The sequence below is a fragment of the Haliotis cracherodii genome, unplaced genomic scaffold (assembly GCF_022045235.1).
Source record: "Haliotis cracherodii isolate W230 unplaced genomic scaffold, xgHalCrac1.p SCAF_6, whole genome shotgun sequence".
NCBI lineage: Eukaryota > Metazoa > Mollusca > Gastropoda > Lepetellida > Haliotidae > Haliotis > Haliotis cracherodii.
In genome coordinates this window covers 31,322,214-31,346,729 of record NW_027266319.1, presented here as the reverse complement: position 1 = coordinate 31,346,729, position 24,516 = coordinate 31,322,214, and the positions used below count along the sequence as shown (strand labels likewise).

At 42.1% G+C, this 24,516-nt stretch overlaps 2 protein-coding genes across 2 annotated transcripts in view; one reads left to right on the top strand and one right to left on the bottom strand.

Annotated features, from left to right (window-relative positions):
• The first annotated feature begins 638 nt into the window (after positions 1-638).
• Positions 639-1,493, top strand: LOC139446362 (tigger transposable element derived 5-like). Its single transcript, XM_071227698.1, has one exon. It carries the CDS (start codon positions 639-641, stop codon positions 1,491-1,493), a length of 855 nt encoding a protein of 284 aa, XP_071083799.1.
• A 7,798-nt stretch (positions 1,494-9,291) lies between these two features.
• Positions 9,292-24,516, bottom strand: part of LOC139445181 (general transcription factor 3C polypeptide 1-like) — a 281,341-nt gene continuing 266,116 nt past the window's right edge. The window contains exons 37-41 of the mRNA XM_071226303.1: positions 19,652-19,771; positions 18,826-18,998; positions 12,437-12,629; positions 10,387-10,474; positions 9,292-9,495 (exon numbers count right to left, since the gene is read on the bottom strand). Coding sequence (XP_071082404.1) covers positions 9,401-9,495; positions 10,387-10,474; positions 12,437-12,629; positions 18,826-18,998; positions 19,652-19,771 — 669 coding nt within the window. The 3' untranslated portion in view covers positions 9,292-9,400. The remainder of the gene's footprint in view (positions 9,496-10,386; positions 10,475-12,436; positions 12,630-18,825; positions 18,999-19,651; positions 19,772-24,516) is intronic.

Genomic DNA, 24,516 nt, shown 5'->3' with positions numbered 1-24,516 from the left:
CCCCTAAATAAACCCAAAATACTACACACATCCAAAAAAATCGACAGAATAATTACCAAACTACAAACAGGCCACACCAAACTAAATAATCACCGTAAAATAGCTAAACTACACACAACAGGAAACTGCCCACATTGCAAACAACAAGAAACACCAGAACACGTACTCATTCACTGCACACACTACCAAACACACCGAACAACACTACAGACCACCCTAAATCTTAAAACCGGACTAACACTAGAATCAATCCTAAATCCACAAAATAAATTAGAAAAATTCAAAGCCTTAGGCATATACCTAATAAAAACAGGACTAATTAGTCGCATTTAAACCCCAAATAAAATATTAAAACCAAAACTACCTTATTTGATAACCACCCAACACACACAGCTCCCTTAGTTCGTCCCCCACCCACTCTTGGCATTCTTTCCAAATCTCAAAATTTCAAAATTACTATATAAGTAACCCCTAAAGCCCCCTCCTGGGTTGCACAAACTCACTTTTCCCCTTTTTGGAAACACATTAAATGGCCTGGCCGGGCCCGTGTGCGACATACGCTTGCAGTCGGAAAGCGCACGTTAAATCTCCAATATAAGTAAGTAAGTAAGTAAGATCAAGGGCATTCCAATTTCAACATGAGGAAAGCGTACACAGTGCAAGAAAAGCTAGACGTCGTGAAGAAAGTTAGAGATTGCGCTTCACAGGCCAGTGTGAGCTGCCAGTCCGGCGTTCCAGCGGGGACCATCAGGGGGTGGATAAAGAATGAAGAAAAACTTCAGTCAGCTGCCGCCGAATGCCACGACAGCAAAGGACCGCAGACGAAGAGGATCCGTGGAGCTGACGACACCACTCTGGACAAGGCCTTGTTCGAGTGGTTCACGCAATCCAGACACGATGGTATTCCCCTTTCCGGTGAAATACTTAAGGTTCAGGCCCAGAAGATGTCGAGGCAGATAAACGGGGACGACCACACCTTCAAGGCAAGTGATGGCTGGTTGTGGAGGTTCCAGCGACGTCACAGGATCAAGTCCATCACCGTCAGCGGGGAATCTAAATCTGCCGATGTTGAATCTGCTGCTGCTTATCCATCGATACTCCGAGATATCATTGACGCGGAAGGCCTCCAAGATGAGCAGATATACAATGCAGATGAGACCGGCCTGTACTATCGGATGCTCCCAGACAAGACTCTCGCCGAGAAAAATGACCCCAGGCGGAAGACAGGGTTCAAGAAGGCCAAGCAACGTGTTACAGTGCTGCTCGCTTGTAACAAGACCGGACATCATAAGTTGAAGCCACTTGTTATAGGAACAGCGAAGAACCCCCGCGCCCTCCACCACGTGAACCGCTCTACGTTGCCAGTGGTCTACCAAAGTTCCAAGAATGCGTGGATGACGGCATACATCTTCAAAGACTGGTTTCATCCCCGCCGTACGACATTACCTGAGACAACAAAAACTCAAAGAAAAAGCAATCCTGCTTTTGGATAACTGCCCAGCCCATCCCCCTGCCTCAACGTTGTCTTCACACGACGGCAAAATCAAGGCCGTTCTCCTGTCGAAAAACACAACGTCAATAATACAGCCCTTGGATCAAGGTATAATAAAGGCATTTAAATCGCATTGCAAGAGGAAACTTATCACCAATTTGATTTCGCTATGCCCCCAACAGACTACATAAAGACGGTCACAATGAAGGACGTCATTTTCATAACGCACTACGCATGGGGTCAAATTACAACAAGCACCATCGACAATTGCTGGAGAAAGGGCCTGGGCAGCGCCTTTGATGATGATTTCCTCGGCTTCACAGAAACGGACATAACCGAGGCTGTTGCTAAGTACAAAGACTATGCCGGCGAAGAAGCCCTCAAGGTCGATCCGATTTCGGTTAGACTATGGGCCACATGCGACAATGACCTCCCGACCTCAGAAAACAAATCCGATGATCAGCTGATCGAGGACGCCCGATCAAGTAGCGATGATGATGATGAAGATGAAGATGCTGAACCTCTACAGCCGCCTCCCGGTGTCCCCCGACGTACAGCGGAAGAAGCGGTAGCCGGTTTGGAGGTTTCCATACAATATATACAACAGAGCCCCAATAGCTCATTCAATACCACGACCTTGCTGCACGCAAAACTCCTCTTGGATATGATGAGGAGGGATGTTGTGAAATCTAAGAAGCAACAATGCATTACGAATTATTTTAAATGAGAGCTAACAATTTGATCGGACAATACAGTGTACTGTATTTACAATGTACAAACCTGACATGTTTTTATCTTATCTATTGAATGTTGTTGTATGAATGTGTATCAAATGCAATATAAATGTATATATTTCTGTATGAATGTGTATCTAATTTTTTGTTTTGATAATGTATATATTTCTGTTTAAATGTGTGTATCTATATTTGTATGAATGTGTGTGAATGCGCACATGTAATAAATTCTAGTGCTGGTCAAAACTCTCGTTTTCCGTATTTTAAGCAACATGACCAATCAACGCCACTGAAACACCCCGTGCTTGAATAATGAATTGTGATTGGCCCTTCACTCATAGCGTCTGTTACTACCATTATCGATCGATATTTACATGTAAGTAGACTACTATCACTTTGAATGTGACAGTTAAGGCTTGTAAATAATAACAAACGGCGAAAACACAATGGAAATCTTTATTTTTACACTATGAACCTTAAACAACCTGTATCATTGCAATGTGCGAGACAAGGCGAAGATCATGAGATTGGCCGAGCGCGCTCCCCCGCCTCGGCCTCGGTTAAACGGCTCATCGTCTATAACGCCCACCAATTATTTGGACCCAATTGGTAGCGTTGTAGCGAGGGATCACTGTATAAGACCAGTTTTATCTCAATATTGATCTTGATTATAGATCAGATTGTCTTGACTGGAAGCCTCCATTTTGTTTGAAGCAAATGCAAGTGATACGAGAGGTGGAATCTGATTGGTCCATAGACGAGGCATAGAAGGGACATAACTCGTAATAGCCACTCATCCTCAGTCCACGCTGGTAACCAGTTAGCCACCCCACCAGAAACTGCAGAGTCTCTGTATGGTCTACGGCCTACTCCCAAACCATCACACATCTGTAGAATTCCCATCTCCCTCCGAATCAGGAGCATTCCTCCCCTCTACCGAACTGACAGGTTCATGTGACTGAACAAATCTTTTGCAACTTGCAGATCATCAATAGGCGTCTCTTGAAGTGACATTGTTCAATTTCCTAAAGTCAATACAGAACCTGCAGGATCCATCTTTTTGGGTCACTAAACAGGTGAAGACCAAGGACTAATACTACTAAGCTCCGTAATGTTTTGTAAATATCATCTTCTGCTATTTGATAGGGGTTGCCCCACCAGTACTGATGGACTAAGTGATCTCATCTGTCTCATCTGTCTGCCCTAACAAACTGTCTCCACCAACGAAAACATCCCGAAATTCTGCGACTAAATCAGACACAGACTGTTATTGACTTTCTGAAAGATCAGAGGAACACTGATCAACGGGAGTAGTGCACTTTACCGTGCCCACTTTTTCAGATCCAATTAGCGCTGTGGGAGTTCGAATGCGTTTCGCCGGCTCACCAGCTAGGCGTTAATTAGCCGATACTCTACCGCTGGACCACGAGTGCTATCACAGGTGCTAAGTGCTCGTTTGACGGGTCATTGGCACCCCATTAACACGCATGCGCAATTAAATAAATAATAGATTGCGCATGTGTGTCACGTCACGATCTGCCTCCCCATTCATCAATTGTTGAAGCCACACCCGCCATTGTTTTGTAAACATGAACGACCAATCCTGCCACGCTATGGTGTATGATGACATGTTTCGTCTCACGTTCGATGCCATGACTCTTGTCAACTGGCTTACCACCCGCAGGGTCATAGGTGATTTCGCAGGAGCCTGTCCCCGTTGCGGTAAGGGACGGTTGACTCGAAAGAAAGCGGGAACTTCGAGTCAGTTCCAATCACACGTTAGTGGATTGGAACATGTTCTGCCGAGTAGTTTGCATGACGGTAATTGAAGCGGACAGCGAAAAGATTGGCGGCCCTGGAACTGTGGTGGAGATAGACGAGTCCAAGTTTGGGAAACGCAAGTACAACCGTGGGAAAAGGGTCGAAGGAGTCTTGGTTCTAGCAGGGATCGAGCGTGAGAGTCGCAATTTTTTTCTGACGACGTTGATCGACAGGAGTGTGGCCACCCTCATCCCGGATATCAAGAAGCATGTGGCGAAAGGGACGACCATTATTACCAATTGTTGGAAAGCCTACAGCTCCCTTGGAAAGATTGGCTACACACATCAAACAGTCAACCACTCAGTGAACTTCAAAGACCCAGAGACCGGGGTGCATACAAACACCATCGAGTCCACCTGGCGTGCCGTGAAGAACTGTGCAATTTCCAGTTCCGGGACTCAGAAATCCCTCTATTATTTATACTTTGTTGCGTACATATTTCGTAAGAAATACCTCAGTGGCGCCCCGCATAAGTTCATGGCCTTCCTTGATGCCGTGAAGCGCGTGTACACGCCCTCTCTGGACAGTGTTGCAGCTCGTCTCGAGGAACAGAAGCTCTCCATTCCATAGAGAACGTAGTTGCGGCAACCGAAAGCGCCACTGCCTAAGCCACGCCTTGACATGTTTCAGCCCAAAGTGACAGTTCCCAAACAAACAGACAGCCAACCGAATCACGTCTGCAGTTTCCCTCCGGGAAACCAAGCTGCACTGATGAGTCCTGTTGGGACGAAACGTGTCTAAAGGGATGACTCTAATCGGATTAAACAGATTAACACTTGAAAGGTAAGAATTTGTGGCTAACCCTAACCCTAACCCTAAGGATCGCCAAGGGGTGTTTGACCCTAAAGACGTGTGAGAATTTGAGGCTAACCCTAACCCTAACCCAACCCTAACCCTAAGGATCGCCAAGGGTTGTTTCACCCTAAAGACATGTAAGTTTCCCTGAGGATCGCCAAGGGGTGTTGGAGTCACGGTATAGCGAGACACCGGCCTCGCTACGGTGGGGTAATTGAGCGGATGGTAGAGTCGGGGCTGCACCCTTTAAACTGCATTGTTGCCCTGATCAACTACTGACTACAAGTGACTTGGTAAGTCCTGGCTTTCAGCATCAGCAGTAGGAACATCATCATCACAAGCAACCATGTTCTTCCATGCCAACTGTGCCCACTTCTGAGGAGCTGTCTATGGTCACTCACTTGCTATTCTCATCGTATCCCAATTGCGTAGATCGATGCCCATGATGTCATTCATTGGTATGTCTGGTCCAGACTCGAATATTTACAGACCGCCATCTTATAGCTGGAATATTGCTGAGTGCGGTGTTAAACAACAAACACACATTTGCTATTCATATTCAACACTGAAATGACTACTACATCCTTTGTCATGTTGGACTAGACTTCTAGCCACTAAAATTCCCTTGTTTCTCTTATAATTGTTTCGCTCAAGTAGCACAAAATGAACTGTTAACCATTGGTTGCAGTTTAAAGACCTCATCGTCATGTGAGATAACTGAGACTGGACAAAAACAACAGGCGGCAAACCTCCATGCAACTTTTATACACCAACTCTCGAACTTTATTTATTACAACCACACCTCTAACTTGCAAAAACTATCTTAAAATAAACCTATTTTATTCCTATGCTAATTCTCCCCCACCTATATCCAACACTTCGCCATGAACATTATCCAAAATAACAAAAGTAAGAACTGGTGAAAAGTGAAATGGTCTTGATTGAAGACACGAGAGCCAACTACATACTTTACCCGTGAAAGAACGACTGACGATTCCCTACCCAGGATAGGCTCGTACAGCTGACACGCTGACCATGTGACCAGGAAAACAGACACAAGCAATCGGCAAGCTCCTCACATGTCGGCTCTCTCAATCATGGTGGCTCTCTCAATCATGGCGGCTCTCTCAATCATGGCTGCCACCTCACCGAGCGTGCCAGGAGCATGACATCATCATGTCTCCCATCCACTACGCCTGCATGGGTATATGCCACTACAACAAGGACTACAAAGATAGGTACGTCAGCCGCTCACATCCCCTTAAACTTACCCACCGCTACGGGCTAAGTATATGAATTTACCCCCAAATCCTGAATCCACCACATACTGTTAAGTTTATGTGCTTGGAGAATTACCACAAGCTAAGAGTACAGATCAGAGATGACATTGTTCAGTTTGTTTCTCATTACAGTGAGTGAGTGGGTGTTTTTTAACGCCACATCCAACAGCTTTATCATGGTCATTAATCAAATCTTGGACAATCGAACCAGTCATAGATAGCACAAACTATCCTCCTCCTCATCGAGTGAGTGAGTGAGTGAGTAAGTGAGTATGGTTCTATGCCGCTTTTAGCAATATTCCAGCAATATCACGGCAGGGGACACCAGAAATAGGCTTCACACATTGTACCCATGTCGGGAATCGAACCCAAGTCTTCGGCATGACGATCGAATGCTTTAACCACAAGGCTACCCGACCACCCCTCCTCATCATCGATGTATGAGGACATGCCATGAATCAGTTCACAAAAGCTTTATAGGCAATCGTATATATCGGGAAGTGTTCTACACCAATTTCTTCTACAGAAATATGGTCTGTAAGTTAGGTTGTTAGGGGGACCTAACCTCTGTTGAGTACATATCACACAGCCTGTCAGCTTGGTGTGGGAGGAAGGCTGAACCACCAGTCTTCACTACTCAGACACCAATGCAGCCAACGGACATGACAATCTAGATTCTACAGCAGCTGATATTTTACTGCCTCCATGTCTACAGTTGTATGACGTTAAACACTGCTTGGAGTGTCATGTCAGTTGTATCATGGTGTTTCATTGATGTGGGGTTGTATCATGGTGTTTCAATGATGTGGAGTTGTATCTTGGTGTTTCATTGATGTGGAGTTGTATGATGGTGTTTCATTGATGTGGAGTCGTATCATGGTGTTTCATTGATGTGGAGTCGTATCATGGTGTTTCATTGATGTGGAGTCGTATCATGGTGTTTCATTGATGTGGAGTCGTATCATGGTGTTTCATTGATGTGGAGTCGTATCATGGTGTTTCATGGATGTGGAGTCGTATTATGGTGTTTCAAGGATGTGGAGTCGTATCATGGTGTTTCATTGATGTGGAGTTGTATCATGGTGTTTCATTGATGTGGGAGGAAACCCCAAAGTAACACAGTTCGAGGAGCAAACACCTGACGGGTGATGAACAAAAAGAGTAACAATAACATGTATCTGGTATTTAAACAGCACATCCTGGAAGGGATAAGGGAGACAACTCTGAACAGTAAAATGCGTTGACTTCAAACACTGCATTTGCCTCTGTAGCTCCCTCATAGAGTTGAGACTGACAACAAGGAGTTTCCATCAGAGATACTTTGTAAGACAAAACAAAACATCAGACTAGCATCATACCATTAAGTCCTTTATTTTTCTGAATTACATGTCACATATACAAGGTAATGAGTGAGTATCGGGATGAATGCTGCTAACCAGAGTTCCGCGTGATCAGCAACTTTGATCTCTAGGTGACTGCAAAGCCATAAATGTATAATTACAATCAACAATGAATCTAATGTTTCATATATACTACTCAACTCCTGATGAGGATACAGTGTGAGTTCACACACTTACAAAGTTGGGCGACAACAACGTATCACTTAAAATGAAGCTAAACATGCGTCCATTTCATGCCCATTATCGCATCCTATTTATACGACATTTCCAAACAACTAGACTTATTCCCCCTGGACAATCAGAATGTTAAGTATCAAACCCTATCAAATGTTGAGTGGTATATTTTGGTGTCTGTTCAAAAAGACTTAATTGCAGATTTATATCGCACACAACAAAAGTATATTACAAAATAATTACAGATATCATAATACCGGTACTCCATTTCATAAAACGTCAAAATTTCATTCCTAAAATGTTGAGATTGTTTCCTAAAAATATAATAATAAATTGATAGCTTATTGCACAAGAAACTAAAAGTAACAAAATGAAGAAACACAGTGGACTTTTCTAAAAACACAATATTATCCGACAGTACATTTAACAAGATTTCTGAATGATGACCAACACTGAGTGGATTTAGTACCAAGTAAGGGTATGCAGTATTATCAGTATATCGGTAAATTGAGGTTCATTCTTTCTACGATACGTATCACAATATTTTTCACGCTTGATATATCGGGAGATGTCAAAAACCGATTTTTAAAAGTTATTTTCCTGCCAAATGCCTTTACTACCCCGCAGCATGCATCCGGGGCCCCCAAGATGGCTGCGTATTTATTGAAGGAGTAAACATTATGTTGTACCAGCATCTTGTTTTGTTCCATTTATGAACTTCAATTCATACCTTAATGTATCAGATCGCTGCTGAATTCAAAATTAATAATTATACAATATATTGTGATATGTATCGCAAAACAGCCTTGTGCATTGCCACATATTGTGATACCCATCCCAGGTACTGAGCATTACAGACTTATCTAGGCATGATGTACCGACTGAGACACAGATGACACAGCCAGCCTGGTCATTCATGACTGCCTCCCACCCAAGTACTATTCATACTGTCTTTTTTCAGGTACAACTGTACTGAGCAACATTTGTGTAGGCATCAGAACATGTACAAGAGTGCACAAACAAAAAATAAAAACAGGATAAGTCCTTTCACTACCTTACCCTGAAAAATGAACTAAAGAACAGACATTAAACATAAATCAGAATACAGTCTCCTCAAATAGGACATGAAAAATGTTTTAACATGTACATGGGAGCTACATTAAAAGATGCTGAAAAATGTGTACAGTTTGTAATTCAAGCTATATGATGGCTTAATGTTTGTTGTTTAACGCCTCACTGAGAAATATTCCAGCTACATGACGGCGGTCGGTAAATAATCAAGTCTGGACAAGAATATCCAGTGATTGACACCATGAGCATCGATATATGCAATTAGGATGTGATGACATGCATCAACCAAGTCAGTGAGCCTGACAACCCGATCCTGTTAGTCGCCTCTTACGACAAGTATGGGTTGCTGAAGTTGACTTGTGGGGATGTCCTGGGAACGTTCCATGACTGACATGAGAGGATGACGTTCTGTGGATGTTCAATGATGAAGTGAGAAGATGATGGACAAATGATTTCGTGTTTTACACTGCTTTATCAGTTTTTCAGCTATATAATATGGTGGAGGAATGCCTAGAGTGAGGCAGGTCAATGAGTGGATGCTACTCTGTAACGGTTCAATAATTGGCCCTGATGCTCTCAGTATGTTTAATGATTGATATGAACGGATGATGGCGACAGTCATCATGGTGGGTTTCACGTCAGCGATGACACAAACTGTCCAAGCTTAAAGGCACAATCCATCTTGGCTTCGTACATCACGATGTCGTCGTCAAGACTTCCTGAAGCAACTGTAAAAGAACAACAGCCCATCAACATGTCATTTCTTTATTCATGGATCATGTAAATCAATATTAAAAACATAGAATTGGATAATATTGTATGTTCATAAAGGTAAATAAGCAATGTCAAGCTTTCCCCCTCTGAAAGCCAGTGTGGACTGAACACAAACAGTTTCATCTTCATCGGAGGCAATATTGCCATTGTTGGTTGTGATTAATTCAAATGACTCCGTGCCTTGTTTTATCCCCTTAGTGCCAAGCACCAGCTTTCAACGTCTTTTGGTATGATGCTGGTAGGTATCAAACCTCTGACCTTCCATTCTCTGGGCAGATGCTCCATTTACTAGAGTGAGTGAGTGATTGAGTTGGGTTTAACGCCGCTTTTAACAGTATTCCAGTTATATCACAGCATGTCAGCTTAATGTGGGAGGAAAGCCCCGAAATGATGCAGGTCTCAAGACGTTTACCACTTCGCTGAAACCCATGAGCATGGGTATGGTGCTGACAAACCTAGAAACATAATTGGGGCGTACCGTGATTCGAACCCACAATCATAGGTATCTGGTGTGCCCAAAGGGACGCAACTATGCATAGCGAATCACAGCGCCTTAGACAACTGGACCACCCATGCCCCTTCTATTCACTATACCACAGATGCAGATGTCTTAAGGCTGATATGAACCATGAAAAGGTCTATTCACAGAATGATTATAAACAAGTTTCAGTGGCTCAACACAATCTATATGACATGATTAATGCATGATCTGATCATGACTCAGATCTCTTCTGAAATTCTGGCTAGTGAATTGACAAGAGTTCTCTCCCTTGGATCAGAGCACACATAACAGCAAAAATGAAAAGAATACAAATCTAAGCAAATATAGATAGTCATCGACATACCTCGTTCAACCTTGGCATTGTGAAACAGGGAGGACTTGACCTTGACTGTGAGACATGTGCGGGTCAGACAATTGAGATCCTCCAGCATCTGAGCAAAGAATGACACGACATGTGAACAGGAGAGCTCAAGCAGCATTGAGGTCAGATCAAGATGAAGAATTTTAATATACTATAATCACTGTATAAAGCACCCTGCTCCTTTAATCACCCCTGACCAAATTCTGGACAAATTTGTAGACTTGTAATTTTCATAAACACCTCTGTATAATACTGAAAATGTACAGTACAGTGCATATATTGTGCATATAAAAGATTTCTTTTGCAAAAAACAGCAGCGCAAAAATGATACATAATTTCTTTTTAACTATTATTACTATCTAAAAGTAAGTAAGTCACTAAAGTCTGTGAAATTGAAGCGTGTCTCTGGATTTCTTTTTGTTATATTGTAATAAGATAATTTAACATTTTTTCTTATGAAAAATATTTCCATTTCATAGACTAGATGTTATTCTAGGTTTAAATAAGCAGCTGCCTCAGTCAATTTGTTTTACCAGGGTGCTTATTACAGTGAATAGGGTACATAGCTACTCCACATGGGCAAAATTGTAAAACTATGAATGAGTGAGATAACAAATGTATATTTTGTACAGTATTTCTGTTACATATAGAGACATGTCAGTGATGCAGCTCTGCACAGTGACCTGAGTATTGGTTGGTTGGTTGGTTTGTTGTTTTACGCCGCATTCAGTAATATTCCAGCTATACGACGGCAGTCTGTAAATAATTGAGCCTGGACCAGACAATCCAGTGACTGATATCATGAGCATCGATCCATGCAATTGGGATCGATGACATGCTTCAACCAAGTCAGCGAGCCTGACCACCCGATCCCGTTAGTTGCCTCTTACGACAAGCATCATCACCTTTTACGGCCAGCATAGGTTGCTGAAGATCTATTCTACTACGGATCTTCACGGGTCACCTGAGTATTGGTCAACCAATAAGTACAGTCGATATTTGACTGTCCCACATGTCCGGATTTTACATGAGCTTGACATAACTCCACGAGGTGCTGCATGACAACTTACAAGGTAGGGTTCAACCGATTTTACATGCCTCTGCTATAAACTAAAATATCCATGGGCTGGCCGCAACTGACCTCCACGAGGCCCTGTACAACAAGATACAAGGTAGAGATCACCTGACCCAACATTCATCTTCTAAAAACTAAAATATCCATGGGCTTGCCGCAACTGACCTCCACGGGTGCTGCACGATAAGGTACAAGGTAGGGTTCAACCGATTCTACATGCCTCTGCTATAAACTAAAATATCCATGGGCTGGCTGCAACTGACCTCCACGAGGCCCTGTACAACAAGATACAAGGTAGAGATCACCTGACCCAACATTCTTCTTCTATAAACTAAAATATCCATGGGCTGGCCGCAACTGACCTCCACGAGGCCCTGCACAACAAGATACAAGGTAGAGATCACCTGACCCAACATTCATCTTCTATAAACTAAAATGTCCATGGGCTGGCCGCAACTGACCTCCACGAGGCCCTGCACAACATGATACAAGGTAGAGAGATCACCTGACCCAACATTCATCTTCAATAAACTAAAATGTCCATGGGCTGGCTGCAACTGACCTCCACGAGGCCCTGCACAACAAGATACAAGGTAGAGATCACCTGACCCAACATTCATCTTCTAAAAACTAAAATGTCCATGGGCTGGCCGCAACTGACCTCCACGAGGCCCTGCACAACAAGATACAAGGTAGAGATCACCTGACCAAACATTAATCTTCTATAAACTAAAATATCCATGGGCTTGCCGCAACTGACCTCCACGGGTGCTGCACGATAAGGTACAAGGTAGGGTTCAACCGATTTTACATGCCTCTGCTATAAACTAAAATGTCCATGGGCTGGCCGCAACTGACCTCCACGAGGCCCTGCACAACAAGGTACAAGGTAGAGATCACCTGATTCAGCATTCATCTTCTATAAACTAAAATGTCCATGGGCTGGCTGCAACTGACCTCAACAAGCTCCTGTACTACAACTGGCTGCAGGTAGGGTGTGTACTTCTGGTAGATGACGGTGTTGCGGACCCCTGGGTTGGACATGATGTACAACATCACCGACTCCAGCATGAACTTCAGCAGCCACTTGTTGAGATGTCCCTCGGGCTTCCTCCACGGCCGGGCAATCAGTCGAACCTTCTCATAGGAGCTGGAACAGTGAGGAGGTGAGGTGAAAAAGGGGTTTAACGTCGCGTCCAGAATTATTGCACACAAAAATCACGTGCATGCACGTGAGCGAGTGAGTGAGTGAGTGTTCGGGTGTGTTGGTGGATGGCTGCTTGTACTAGTACTCCGAAATAATGCTGATTTTATAGTGCTAACCCACTAAGATACCATGCTGTAGTGACTTTGAGTCAACTAGTCCTTGTTTTAGCCCCTTAATGCAGAGCACCAGGCAGGGTAGCAACAAGTACCATCACGTAACACCTTTTTGGTATGACGTGTCCAGGGACTGAGCCCTGGACTCCCGCTCTCTTGCCGGACGCTCTACCACTACATCAGAGTCTGAGAAGGTGAGGGCAGGGATACGCAGCACACATGCTGACTTTTAGAGTGAGGGAGTGAGTATGGTTTTACACCGCTTTTAGCAATATTCCACCAATATCATGGTGGGGGACACTAGAAATGGGCTTCACACATTGTACCCATGTCGGGAATCAAACCTGGATCTTCGGCATGACGAGTGAACACTTTGACCTCTAACTCACTTGTCAGTGATTATATTGTTTAATGGCAAAATTATCTACAACTCTATGGTTACATTATCAGTGACAAAACATTTCTTTCCGACTATGCACACATTCCTTTTGACTTTATATTTTTGCATAAAGATAAAACTTCAGTCAACTTCAGTGTATGCATGGCCAGATCATTTTATACCTGTATCTAAAATACATTTAGACAGGAGTACAGTCAAACGTTTCCCAAACTGGACATTTTGTACCTATATCTCTTGAGACCTGTTGGACTGGCACTAATCTTGCTGACATATTCACTGGCTGCTTGGAAAGAGATTATGGTATCACAATAGATGAGCTTGTATGGGGCTAATCCTTAATGAGTAAAATTGAAGTATTTGCTGAATACTATTCTAATATAGGTGATGACAGATTTACTTAAATAAAATAGTTCAAGGCAATCTATAAAACTATGTAGACATAACATATATATGTCTTCCAATCAAATTTAAAAAATCTGCAATATTTCTTGGGGTGATCCTTGATCAACACTTCACTTCCCACAAACATATAGTATATGTGGAAAACAGATGTCAACAAGAGTCATCAGAAAGATGACATATTCCCCTGGACAGCTAAGTAACCACTAGTAAATGTGCAATTCTGTATGTAACCTTCTGTTCTGTATGTTGACCTTCAACAGTTGAATGTTCTTTTAGAAGCATACATTGTTTACCCACTGAATGGTTTCGAATTCTGGCCCAGAAACGAACCCATTCCCCAATGAGACTAGGTCCAACTTCTTTCCATAAAAATTGTAAAAAATAAAAATTCGTAAAAAAATATATATCAAAAGGCATCACTTCAGTATGTGCCTGATAGCTTTGCCAAGTTTCGATCAAATACACTGAATGGTTTTCGAATTCTGCCCCGGAAACGAACCCCATCCCCAATTGAGTCTATGTCCAACTTCATTCCATAAAAAATTAAAAAAATAAAAATAAGAAAAATCCCAAAATATCAAAAGGCACCACTTCAGTATGTGCCTGATAGCTTTGCCAAGTTTCGATCAAATACACTGAATGGTTTTCAAATTCTGCCCCGGAAACAAACCCCATCCCCAATTGAGTCTATGTCCAACTTCATTCCATAAAAATTTAAATATATAAAAATAAGAAAAATCCCAAAATATCAGTGAGTGAGTGAGTTTGGTTTTACGCCGCTTTTAGCAATATTCCAGCAATATCACGGCGGGGGACACCAGAAATGGGCTTCACACATTGTACCCATGTCGGGAATCGAACCCGGGTCTTCGGCGTGACGAGCGAACGCTTTAACCACTAGGCTACCCGACCGCCCCCCAAAATATCAAAAGGCACCACTTCAGTATGTGCCTGATAGATTTGCCAAGTTTCGATTAAATACACTGAATGGTTTTCGAATTCTGCCCCGGTAAAGGAAATGATTTCGGACGGACAGACGGAGAGACGGACGGACAGACAGACTGGCTGATGGCTATATCCCCCCGCATTATATGCTGGGGGGATAAAAAGACCTGAACGTATTACGGGCAAATTCAGACACATCTTGGGGCACATTGAGGGACACTCAGCGGGACCTCGACAAATCACTTATCAGATCAAAAATAGACTATGGTTGTGAGGCCTTTCACTCAGCATCAAATACTAGTGCTGTCTTGAGCAACCTCGACAGAATACAATACAAAGCCCTAATGCTGGCCACAGCCGCAGCAACAGGCACTTCACTAGAAGCACTACAAGTAGAAACGGGAGAACTCCCATTGAAACTAAGAAGAGAGCAGGCAATATTATCGTACTGGGGACTAACATTAAACCCTTTGGTTGAAAAGATATGGCAAGACAAAAACACTCGAGATGAAGCCCTAGCTTGGAAAAATCCCTCACTAAAGCCATCTGGGATATAAGTACGATAACTCATCCGAAGTCACAATTGTGATGACATTCAGCCACCAGAAAGTCATTACAAAGCGTTACATCCTCCTTGAACTTTAAAAACTCCCAAAGTTGACACTGCTTTAACATCAGAAGTCACTAAAAAAGAAAACACAACCCTTCTACAATCAGTAGCTATCACTAAACTACCTGGGACCATATAAACACTGATGGATCCAAGAATCCTATCAACAACAGTGCTGGTTATGGGATCCATATCCACAGCTCTAAACCCCAAGCACATTCGGTTTGCCTGCCTGATGGTCAGTCAGTATTCACTGCAGAATTTGAGGCAAATCATCATGCACTCAAACTCATACCGGAACTTCCGGAAGCAAAGGCAGTTGTCCTATCAGACTCACTAAGAGCACTTCAAGCCATCGGCAGCAGGAACTCAAACTCCAGGCCAAACACAGTCAATAATATCCTATACGAATACACAAAACTATCGGACCAAGGGCAACAGGTGGAGCTGTGTTGGATCCCCCCTCACATAGATATTCATGAAAAAGCAGACACACTGGCGAAGCTAGCTCTAGACAAAGCGGAGATACATAGAGATTACTACACGAGTGCCTGTCAGATACCATTGATCTTACAACGAGTTGTTACAAAGCGTATCTAACTCGCTTTCACTCGTTAGATACGTTTTGAAACAACTCGTTGTAAGATCAATGGTATCTGCCAGGCACTACTGCAGTAATCTGTTTCTTACACACCCTAAAATCGCACCTTTTTAGCATCGAACCGATGAATTTTGTCTATTCTCATGATTGCAGTAGCGCATTAATACATAACACCAATGGCATAAGTGACGTCATCCTATGTGCTGCTTACTTCTCATAAATAATGTGACCCTACACAAAAAGGTTTCCGCCATGTCTGTGGATTATCAAAGCGATGATGATAATGCAAACTAGACAAAAACAAAGAACACGCTGGATGCCGAGTTAAAAGTTTACACCTCAAAGAAATTACCAAATATGTACAACAATGTTTACTTCCGTATGACATCACTACCGCCGGCTGGTGACCGACTTTTACAAAATGGCGTGTTCACTGACAACAGTACGCAGGATTTCCAGAGGAAGATTTTCGTTGATTGAGGGATCGTATACACATAAATGTTTCACGTAAGTAATCAGAAACATTCTGACAATCTGCGTACTGTTATTTCTTTACCATGTTTTCCAATGTAACAAAGAGAATTAGTCAGAAATGCAGATAACTACCGTCATCGTTGTGCGTGATTTAGCGTCAGTCATGGCGTCACACAGGACGGAAACTTTTACGGTTTCTGTTGAATTTACCACATCATTGTTATGTATATATGTGTAATTCCATAATTAGTGCAACGATACTCTTCCCATGAATAATCTAAAACGCGTGATGGAGCCAATGTATGCAACAATTAGACGAAAGTACCTCTAAAAATGTTACAAAGTGTAAAATCTGAATTTTGCTTTGATTACATTGCAGCAAGTACAGTTTTCCGAGCACAGTTTTCGTTTTCCATACCTAGACTCTAATTTATTTCGCATGATTTCATCTAGATAATTTGCATTGGTGACAAAGACCATATATCCATTGTTTCGAAAATGTATGAGGAATTCAGGGATGCATGTATAGCAGCTGAGTTTGAAATATACCTGATCGAATAGGCGTCTCATAACCGGCATTTTGTAAACACAATCCAATCCAATATGGCGGAACGTATTTTCCAAAACATTCTAAACGATTCTAGGCTTATCAGCGACGTTTCAGAATTATCATTAGTGATTTGATACCCGTGATCGCTAATATGTTATTTGTCTTCTTTAATTATTCGAGTAAACATCCAATATTTAGATTTCTAAACACACAATAAATATTTAGGCCTAGATCTATATAATGCTGTGAATTGTGATTTGGCGAGGTTTACAATGTATCTAATTTTCAGAAGTCACTTTCAGTAATTTTGAATTGCCTAAAATGACAGTAAACGACAGTAATGATTTTGAATTTTATTTTATTTTGAAGTGAGGGTTGAAGAGGAGGGACTTAAGTGTCGCTGTGGCATCCAGGGGGTTTACACTCTGAAAAACGATAATGTTGACATAACAACAGATAATGTAACTGATAATAATACCAAACAAACTCTCAGACGAGGACGAGTTTGTTTATTTTTATTATTAATTACACGGTCCTGTTGTTCACGACAGACGTAGGTGAACATTCGACTGAAGCACGAGCAACTTATGAATGACTTACACACAGGAAAGTAGTCCGTCATCATCTGACCCCAGGTCATCACCATGGAGTAGCCAATCACGGGCATGGAATTCGATCTCACACATATGTTTGATACCATTTATCTCAAATGTGTTTCTCACCCACAGGTGTGTAAGAAAGCCTATTCCCTTTACTAAACTAGAGATAAAGCGCAAAATCAAAGCCTCTATAGCCCAAAGATGGCAAGCTCAGTGCGACGCAAGTAAGATCGGCAGATGGCTATACAAAATTCAACCCAAGATCCAACAAAAGCCAAACTCATACTCAAATGAAAGGAATGTTGAAATTGCCATCTCATCCCGCAAGACTCGGTCACATAAAGCACTATGACAAGGTTTGTTCATCTTGCAATCAACCTAAATCCATTGCTCACTTGTTAATTCAATGTCAGGACCATGCCCAAACAAGAACTGCAGTTAGATCCGCTATCTGTCATAGATTTTCTAAAGCCAAGAGATGCAATAATAATATATAGCGAAGGCCAAACTAACTCTATTTCTGAGAGATGGACAGCTACTTGAACGTACAAAACAGGGCAGCCAAAGATAAAAATGAAATTATATCAATATACAAAAATAGAAATCATATACCAAACTCACAAGAGATATGTATACCCAACTCACACACATGAGTCCCAAAGAGGGACAGGTCAGCCGAAATTGCTGAGGCAGAAGGCGACCTCTTAAACACTTAACGCAACAACAACAAACAACCTTTGTCCTATTGAATAGTATGTCTGGGAGATGGGATCTTCTTACCCTAGGCTAGTACCTATCCAAAAAGCTGTAACTGAAACTACTAATATTTTGTATCACATTTTTCCTGGATCCTAATATGTATAATTTGCTGTTCTATAATTATATGAAATTTTGTATAAATGTTACACCATGATAACTTATAAAAGCACTTGCTATGGATCTAATTATTATATGAAAACTTGAATTTTCGGTGCCTAACGTTTTTTAATCTTAGTTACCTTTATTTCTGTCCTTGTATCATTATTTTATTAATCATTACTGTTATCTGCTCCACTATAACACACATAGGGTATTATTGAGGCAAGCATTGGGTACTGGGGACCTATTCAGTCCTGGAATCACCGCAAGTATTGGGTATCAGGGAGACAAGGGTACTGAAGTCTATTCTGCCTCGGCGACACACATGGTACTGGGAACTTATTCTGTCCTGGGCCCACTTGCACAAAGCGATCTTAGCACTAAGATGATCGTAACTCCCATACTTTAACATAGGCTTACAACAGTTGTAGCGCTAAGATCGCTTTGTGCAAGTGGGCCCTGGAATGACCACAAGGAGACAATCATTGGGTACAAGGGAAACAAAGGTACCGGTGTCCGTTTTGCCACTACCCAGCTAGACAGACAAGCCTAGGGCTCTGGGGGCTACATCTGATGTGTCTACGCACCTAAGAGCAAATGGCATTTCTGGTAGAGGGGTCTGTGTCCCCTGATCCAACAGGCTTCCATCGTCAGCTTGATTCAGATCTGCTGTACTGGTTCCAGCATCACAGACATACTTATCTCCCCTTGTCTGAGGCTCTCCATCAGGAAACTCATCCAGCGACACTCTGTCTGCCTCCTGGTACAACATTATAAGGTCAATATGATCGCTCATTAACAATCCTAGATGCACATTTGAAAGTCATTCATATAAGTTTCATCACTATTTTACCTTTTACGACCAAAGAAATCTGATTCGGCAGATAATCAAGATTGATTATTCTAAGGCATTGTTGTTTTGAATTTGACTGGGAAACGTAAGCATGGTAGTGGCATTTGTTGTAGTTCCAGTAATAAAAGTTATTTTAAGGGGATCAATCCCCATAAATATAATAAATATCAGATTCCTCAGACAGATTTCTAAATGCCATGCATACATTATCCACCATATTTAACAGTATGTCTCATACCATCCACAAACTTACCATGACCAAGAATAATATCATAAAACATATTTTTGGATCCTTATGATTTACACAATTAACACTTGGTCAATAAAATTTAATGATAATATTTTTTTTGAAACACAAATTCAAATAGCTAGTCAGTGAGTGAACATAGCTAAGATTCAGATACCAACTTAATTGTCCCAATGTCCTTGTATTTGTTGATCACTAGAGCCTGATTCTGCAAAGTGATTTTAACCCTATCATGATTGTATACATGTACATGGACTTATGATAGCCATAGTGCTAAGATCTCTTACAACAAAGTGAGTATTTAGATGCCTACCTGGTCCATGCTCCTGAGCATTGAGGTGCGACCCTTTGTGTTCTTGTAGGAATGGATCAGCCATGGTCTGGCGTTGGCAAGACTCACGAGTCTCACTTTGGCCACACCGACACGCAGGATCTACAACAGACAGACACATCAATACAGTACAGACAGACAGTACAACCTCGGGTGATATGGGACCTTTGGGTTATATGGGAACCTCGGGTGATATGGGACCTTTGGGTGATATGGAACCTTTGGGTGATATGGGACCTTTGGGTGATATGGGACCTTTGGGTGATATGGGAACCTCGGGTGATATGGGACCTTTGGGTAATATGGGAACCTCGGGTGATATGGGACCTTTGGGTGATATGGGACCTTTGGGTGATCTGGAACCTTTGGGTTATATGGGACCTTTGGGTGATATGGGAACCTCGGGTGATATGGGACCTTTGGGTGATATGGGAACCTCGGGTGATATGGGACCTTTGGGTGATATGGGTCCTTTGGGTGACATGCGACCTTTGGGTGACATGCGACCTTTGGGTGAGATGGGACCTGTGGGTGAGATGGGACCTTTGGATGAGACTGGAAGTTTGGAGTGAAATGTCCACATTACAGTGATTGGTCACAGTAAGTGAGGTTGATCTCTGTTGAACAAAATAAAAACAAGGAATACAGTACAGACAGACAGTACAAGCTCAGGTGATATGGGACCTTTGGGTGATATGGGACCTTTGGGTGATATGGATCCTTTGGGTTATATGGGAACCTCGGGTGATATGGGACCTTTGGGTTATATGGGAACCTCGGGTGATATGGGACCTTTGGGTGATATGGAACCTTTGGGTGATATGGGACCTTTGGGTGATATGGGACCTTTGGGTGATATGGAACCTTTGGGTTATATGGGAACCTCGGGTGATATGGGACCTTTGGGTAATATGGGAACCTCGGGTGATATGGGACCATTGGGTGATATGGGACCTTTGGGTGATATGGGACCTTTGGGTGATATGGAACCTTTGGGTTATATGGGACCTTTGGGTTATATGGGAACCTTGGGTGATATGGGACCTTTGGGTGATATGGGAACCTCGGGTGATATGGGACCTTTGGGTGATATGGGACCTTTGGGTGATATGCGACCTTTGGGTGACATGCGACCTTTGGGTGACATGCGACCTTTGGGTGAGATGGGACCTGTGGGTGAGATGGGACCTTTGGATGAGACTGGAAGTTTGGAGTGAAATGTCCACATTACAGTGATTGGTCACAGTAAGTGAGATTGATCTCTGTTGAACTAAATAAAAACAAGGAATTAATAGTAGGCCATTATTTAGAACCTGCAGTATTTTCAGTACATGCCATAGAAATGAAAGCAACAAAACAATTTCCATAGTCATTAAAGAAATCTCGGTTGATTCCATTCTACCATTTGGACAATATCAGAAGCATCAGTTTATGAATCACAATAAATTAGTGAAGATACCAGGCGTACATGAAAAGGTGAGCATGTGCTGCACACTGGTGGCACAAATCACAAACACATGCAAAGGCAACTCAAGTGTTCATTAGAACAAACATGGGGAATTGCATTAGATATCATTTTGGTAATTGCAAAGTCCTTCACATGGTTAGCATTAAACATTTGGAAAGCCTTGCTAAGACCTTGCATGTTGTTACCCTGATAAAACAACGTTTAAGCAAGAGGCATATAACACTCTTTGAAATCTCCATAGAGAGAGCAAGCTCAATTGTACTTCAACATTCATGAAATGTAGACAGGCACCACAGGCTGTAGCTGCTGAAACACTGCTGGAAATGGGTGGTTCCATTCATGTGGCAGGAATCAGTGGCAACCCATTATTCATCTTCCCGAGGCAAGAGAGTTAACTGACTTTAAAAGTCCAGTTTCCACCCTTGCTGAACTAGGCTGGAATTACTGGGCTAGTGCCACCAGTGGCTGTTACCAGTTATGTCCCTTCTAAGCCTCTCCTATGGACCAATCAGATTCCACTTCTCTTATCACTTGTGTTTGCTTCACACAAAATGGTAGCGCCCAGTCAGGACGATCAATAATAAAGATCTATATTGTGATAAAACGGGTCTTACATTGCGAAATGCATCAAATCACGTGAGCACCTTGATTAAAGACATGAAAAGATTTGGAAAATATCTGCTGACGACGAGTTGGCGGTGCACATGCTTTGCAAATCCTGCAATCGACCGAAATCTGCATGATAGTTTACGAACCGGATTTCGATTTCGGTTGATTGGACTATGCATAGACTCATTAGCCCAGCCAAAATGTAACTCCATAATACCAGCCTAGTTCGGCAAGGGTGGAAACTGGACTTTTAAAGTCAGTTAACTCTCTTGCCGAGGGAAGATGCCCATTATTGTGCATTAGTGCACTTTCTAAGAAAATATACTTTTCTTGTGCTTTGTGAAAAGTGACACATCCTTTTATGACCTGCCCAACACAAACACACCTTCTTTGGTATTCACAAGCATTTACTGCTCACTCTGGCTGTGTGGATAAATTAGGATTACCCCCACTCAACCACAGCAAACCGCCTTCAAAACATTAACACACCACCTAGGGCCGCGTCGGGTACTCGGGTATTCGGGTACTCGGATGGGTACTGAGTAGGACCCCGGTACCCACTGCGGACTACCCGGATCCGTTGTTAGTCACGTGATATATTGTTTAATGACAAAAAAATTCTAAAACTCTATGGTTACACTACAAGTCACCAAAGTTTCCATTTCTTTCTGACTATGCCTCCATTCCTTCTGACTTTTATATGTTTGAATAAAGATAAAACTTCATGCAGTAAACTTCAGTGTATGCATGACCAGATCGTTTTATATGTGCATCTACATACTTTTTGCGAAGACAACCTTTTCCCAAAAGGACAGTTTGTGCCTATCTCAGGAACCAAATACTATTTTCTCTTCTCCTTGCCCAATTTTATACAGAGACACTTTGAATATGCATATTCAAATTTCTGTAATATTTGGCAAAATGGCCACAAAAGTCAAATTAAATGAAGATAATCAGACACAAGAATGTTGTCATACTGGTTTGAATCTCATTTGATGTGTTTGAAGGTGGACAGAAAGACACATCTTGTCTGATGCTTGAAAACATGATAGTGTGTTTTCACTGTGTGTTGGTCCACTACATTGAACACCGCATCTTTAATATTCCTTCGTCAGAGCTACGTCCTAAATACATAGAAGCAACATTGCTAATCTACTAAGTGTGAGGGAGTGATTGATAAACACTGCTTTGAACATTTTGTTTCATGTCAGTGTCAACCAAGTGTTGAGAGAAGAGTGTTAGGTGTTTAAGACACAGATCTTTGAATCCTCTGCATTATTCAGTGGATGATTAATGTCCTTGCATATTGTGGAAAAGATATTCAGGACAGAGGTATCAGCTTAGAGGCATGAACACCCAATAATCTGAAACACATCAAGTGCTTCACCTAAATGTTCGGCACCATACAATGTTGCGTCATGTCATTATCAAGGAGTGAGGTGAAGGTGAAATTGGGTTTAACGTCGCATCCAAGATTATTGCACTTATATAGCGACGTGCATACACGTGTGTGTGTGTGTGTGTGTGTGTGTGTGTTTGTGTGTGTGTGTGTGTGTGTGTGTGTGTGTGCTAGTCCTATTTATAGTGCTAGGCCACTAAGATACCATGCCACTCACTCACTCAGCACGGGGGCTGGTAACAACATAAACAAACTCGGGCAGATTACAATAAGAAAGAAACCCCAAATACTTTTTTCAGATCAATTTGTCAACAAATGACAACACAAGCAAAGTGCAAATCCTTTTTATCAAACATCACATCTATCTGAGAAAGGTTTATGTCATTCAATTTAAGGACTGCATTTAGTGCTTGTAATTTGAAACTGTCAGTCATTTTGTAGTAAAACTATTATCACCAGTAAAACGTGTCACCTGATTTTTTTTTCTCCAAAATACTGAATCCACCAGAGGGGGGGGGGGGTGCGCATTATACTGGGGTGTGCACTATACTCAAGAAAATATGGTACTTGATATGTTGAAGTCAATGAATTTTTTAAAATATTCTTTTTCAACTTAGGACATATAGAAAGAGTGAGTGAATGGTGAGCAGCTCATCCTGGCAAGCTCCTTGCAGCCATTGTCTGTTCGCGGAGCTCTCTGTACTATCGCTGGCACCAGTCAAAACTCCCCACTGTGATAGGTGGCCACAACCATGCTTGGAGTTGAACTCGCAACCGAATTACTGTTATGTTTACAAACAAGTGAAGACTGTCGTGACGCCGAATTCACTTACCACTGCTAAATTACTTTCTTTGTTTGTAAATTTGAATTTCTATTTCATTAAAACTATCATCTTATTGATATAGTAAGAATGTAAGGGAGGAGTTGGTTGATTTTCCGTTAGTCTGCAATCTCGAACCAATCTGATTATACAAACAACAAAGTAAATTCATCTGGAAAACATGGTCAATCGTAAACCTTTTCAAAATTCACTATGATGGCATATTCCCAAAGACATAAACAAAAGTATGAACATTACTACATTTGGGGTTAGCGGGCAAATTTCAAGATTCTTGTAATGGCCGTGCCCACACTGGTGGCAGCATTGTTACCGAGAGTGCAACGAAGGCGTCTCGTGCTGGGAAGTAGCTTGCTCATTCTGGCAGCTAAGGGACATAACTCTGCAGAGCAGACTGCAGTTCCTTAGAGATTGAGTGTGTGAGTTTGGTTTAAAGCCACTTTAAACAGTATTTCAATAATATCAATTAAGAAAACATAAAGAATTGTAGGTCTTAAATGGTTACCACTTTGGAGGACAACGGTCCACGGCC

Coding starts and splice junctions, on each gene's coding strand:
- LOC139446362 (XM_071227698.1), top strand. CDS start 639: ATGAGGAAAGCGTACACAGTGCAAGAAAAGCTAGACGTCGTGAAGAAA.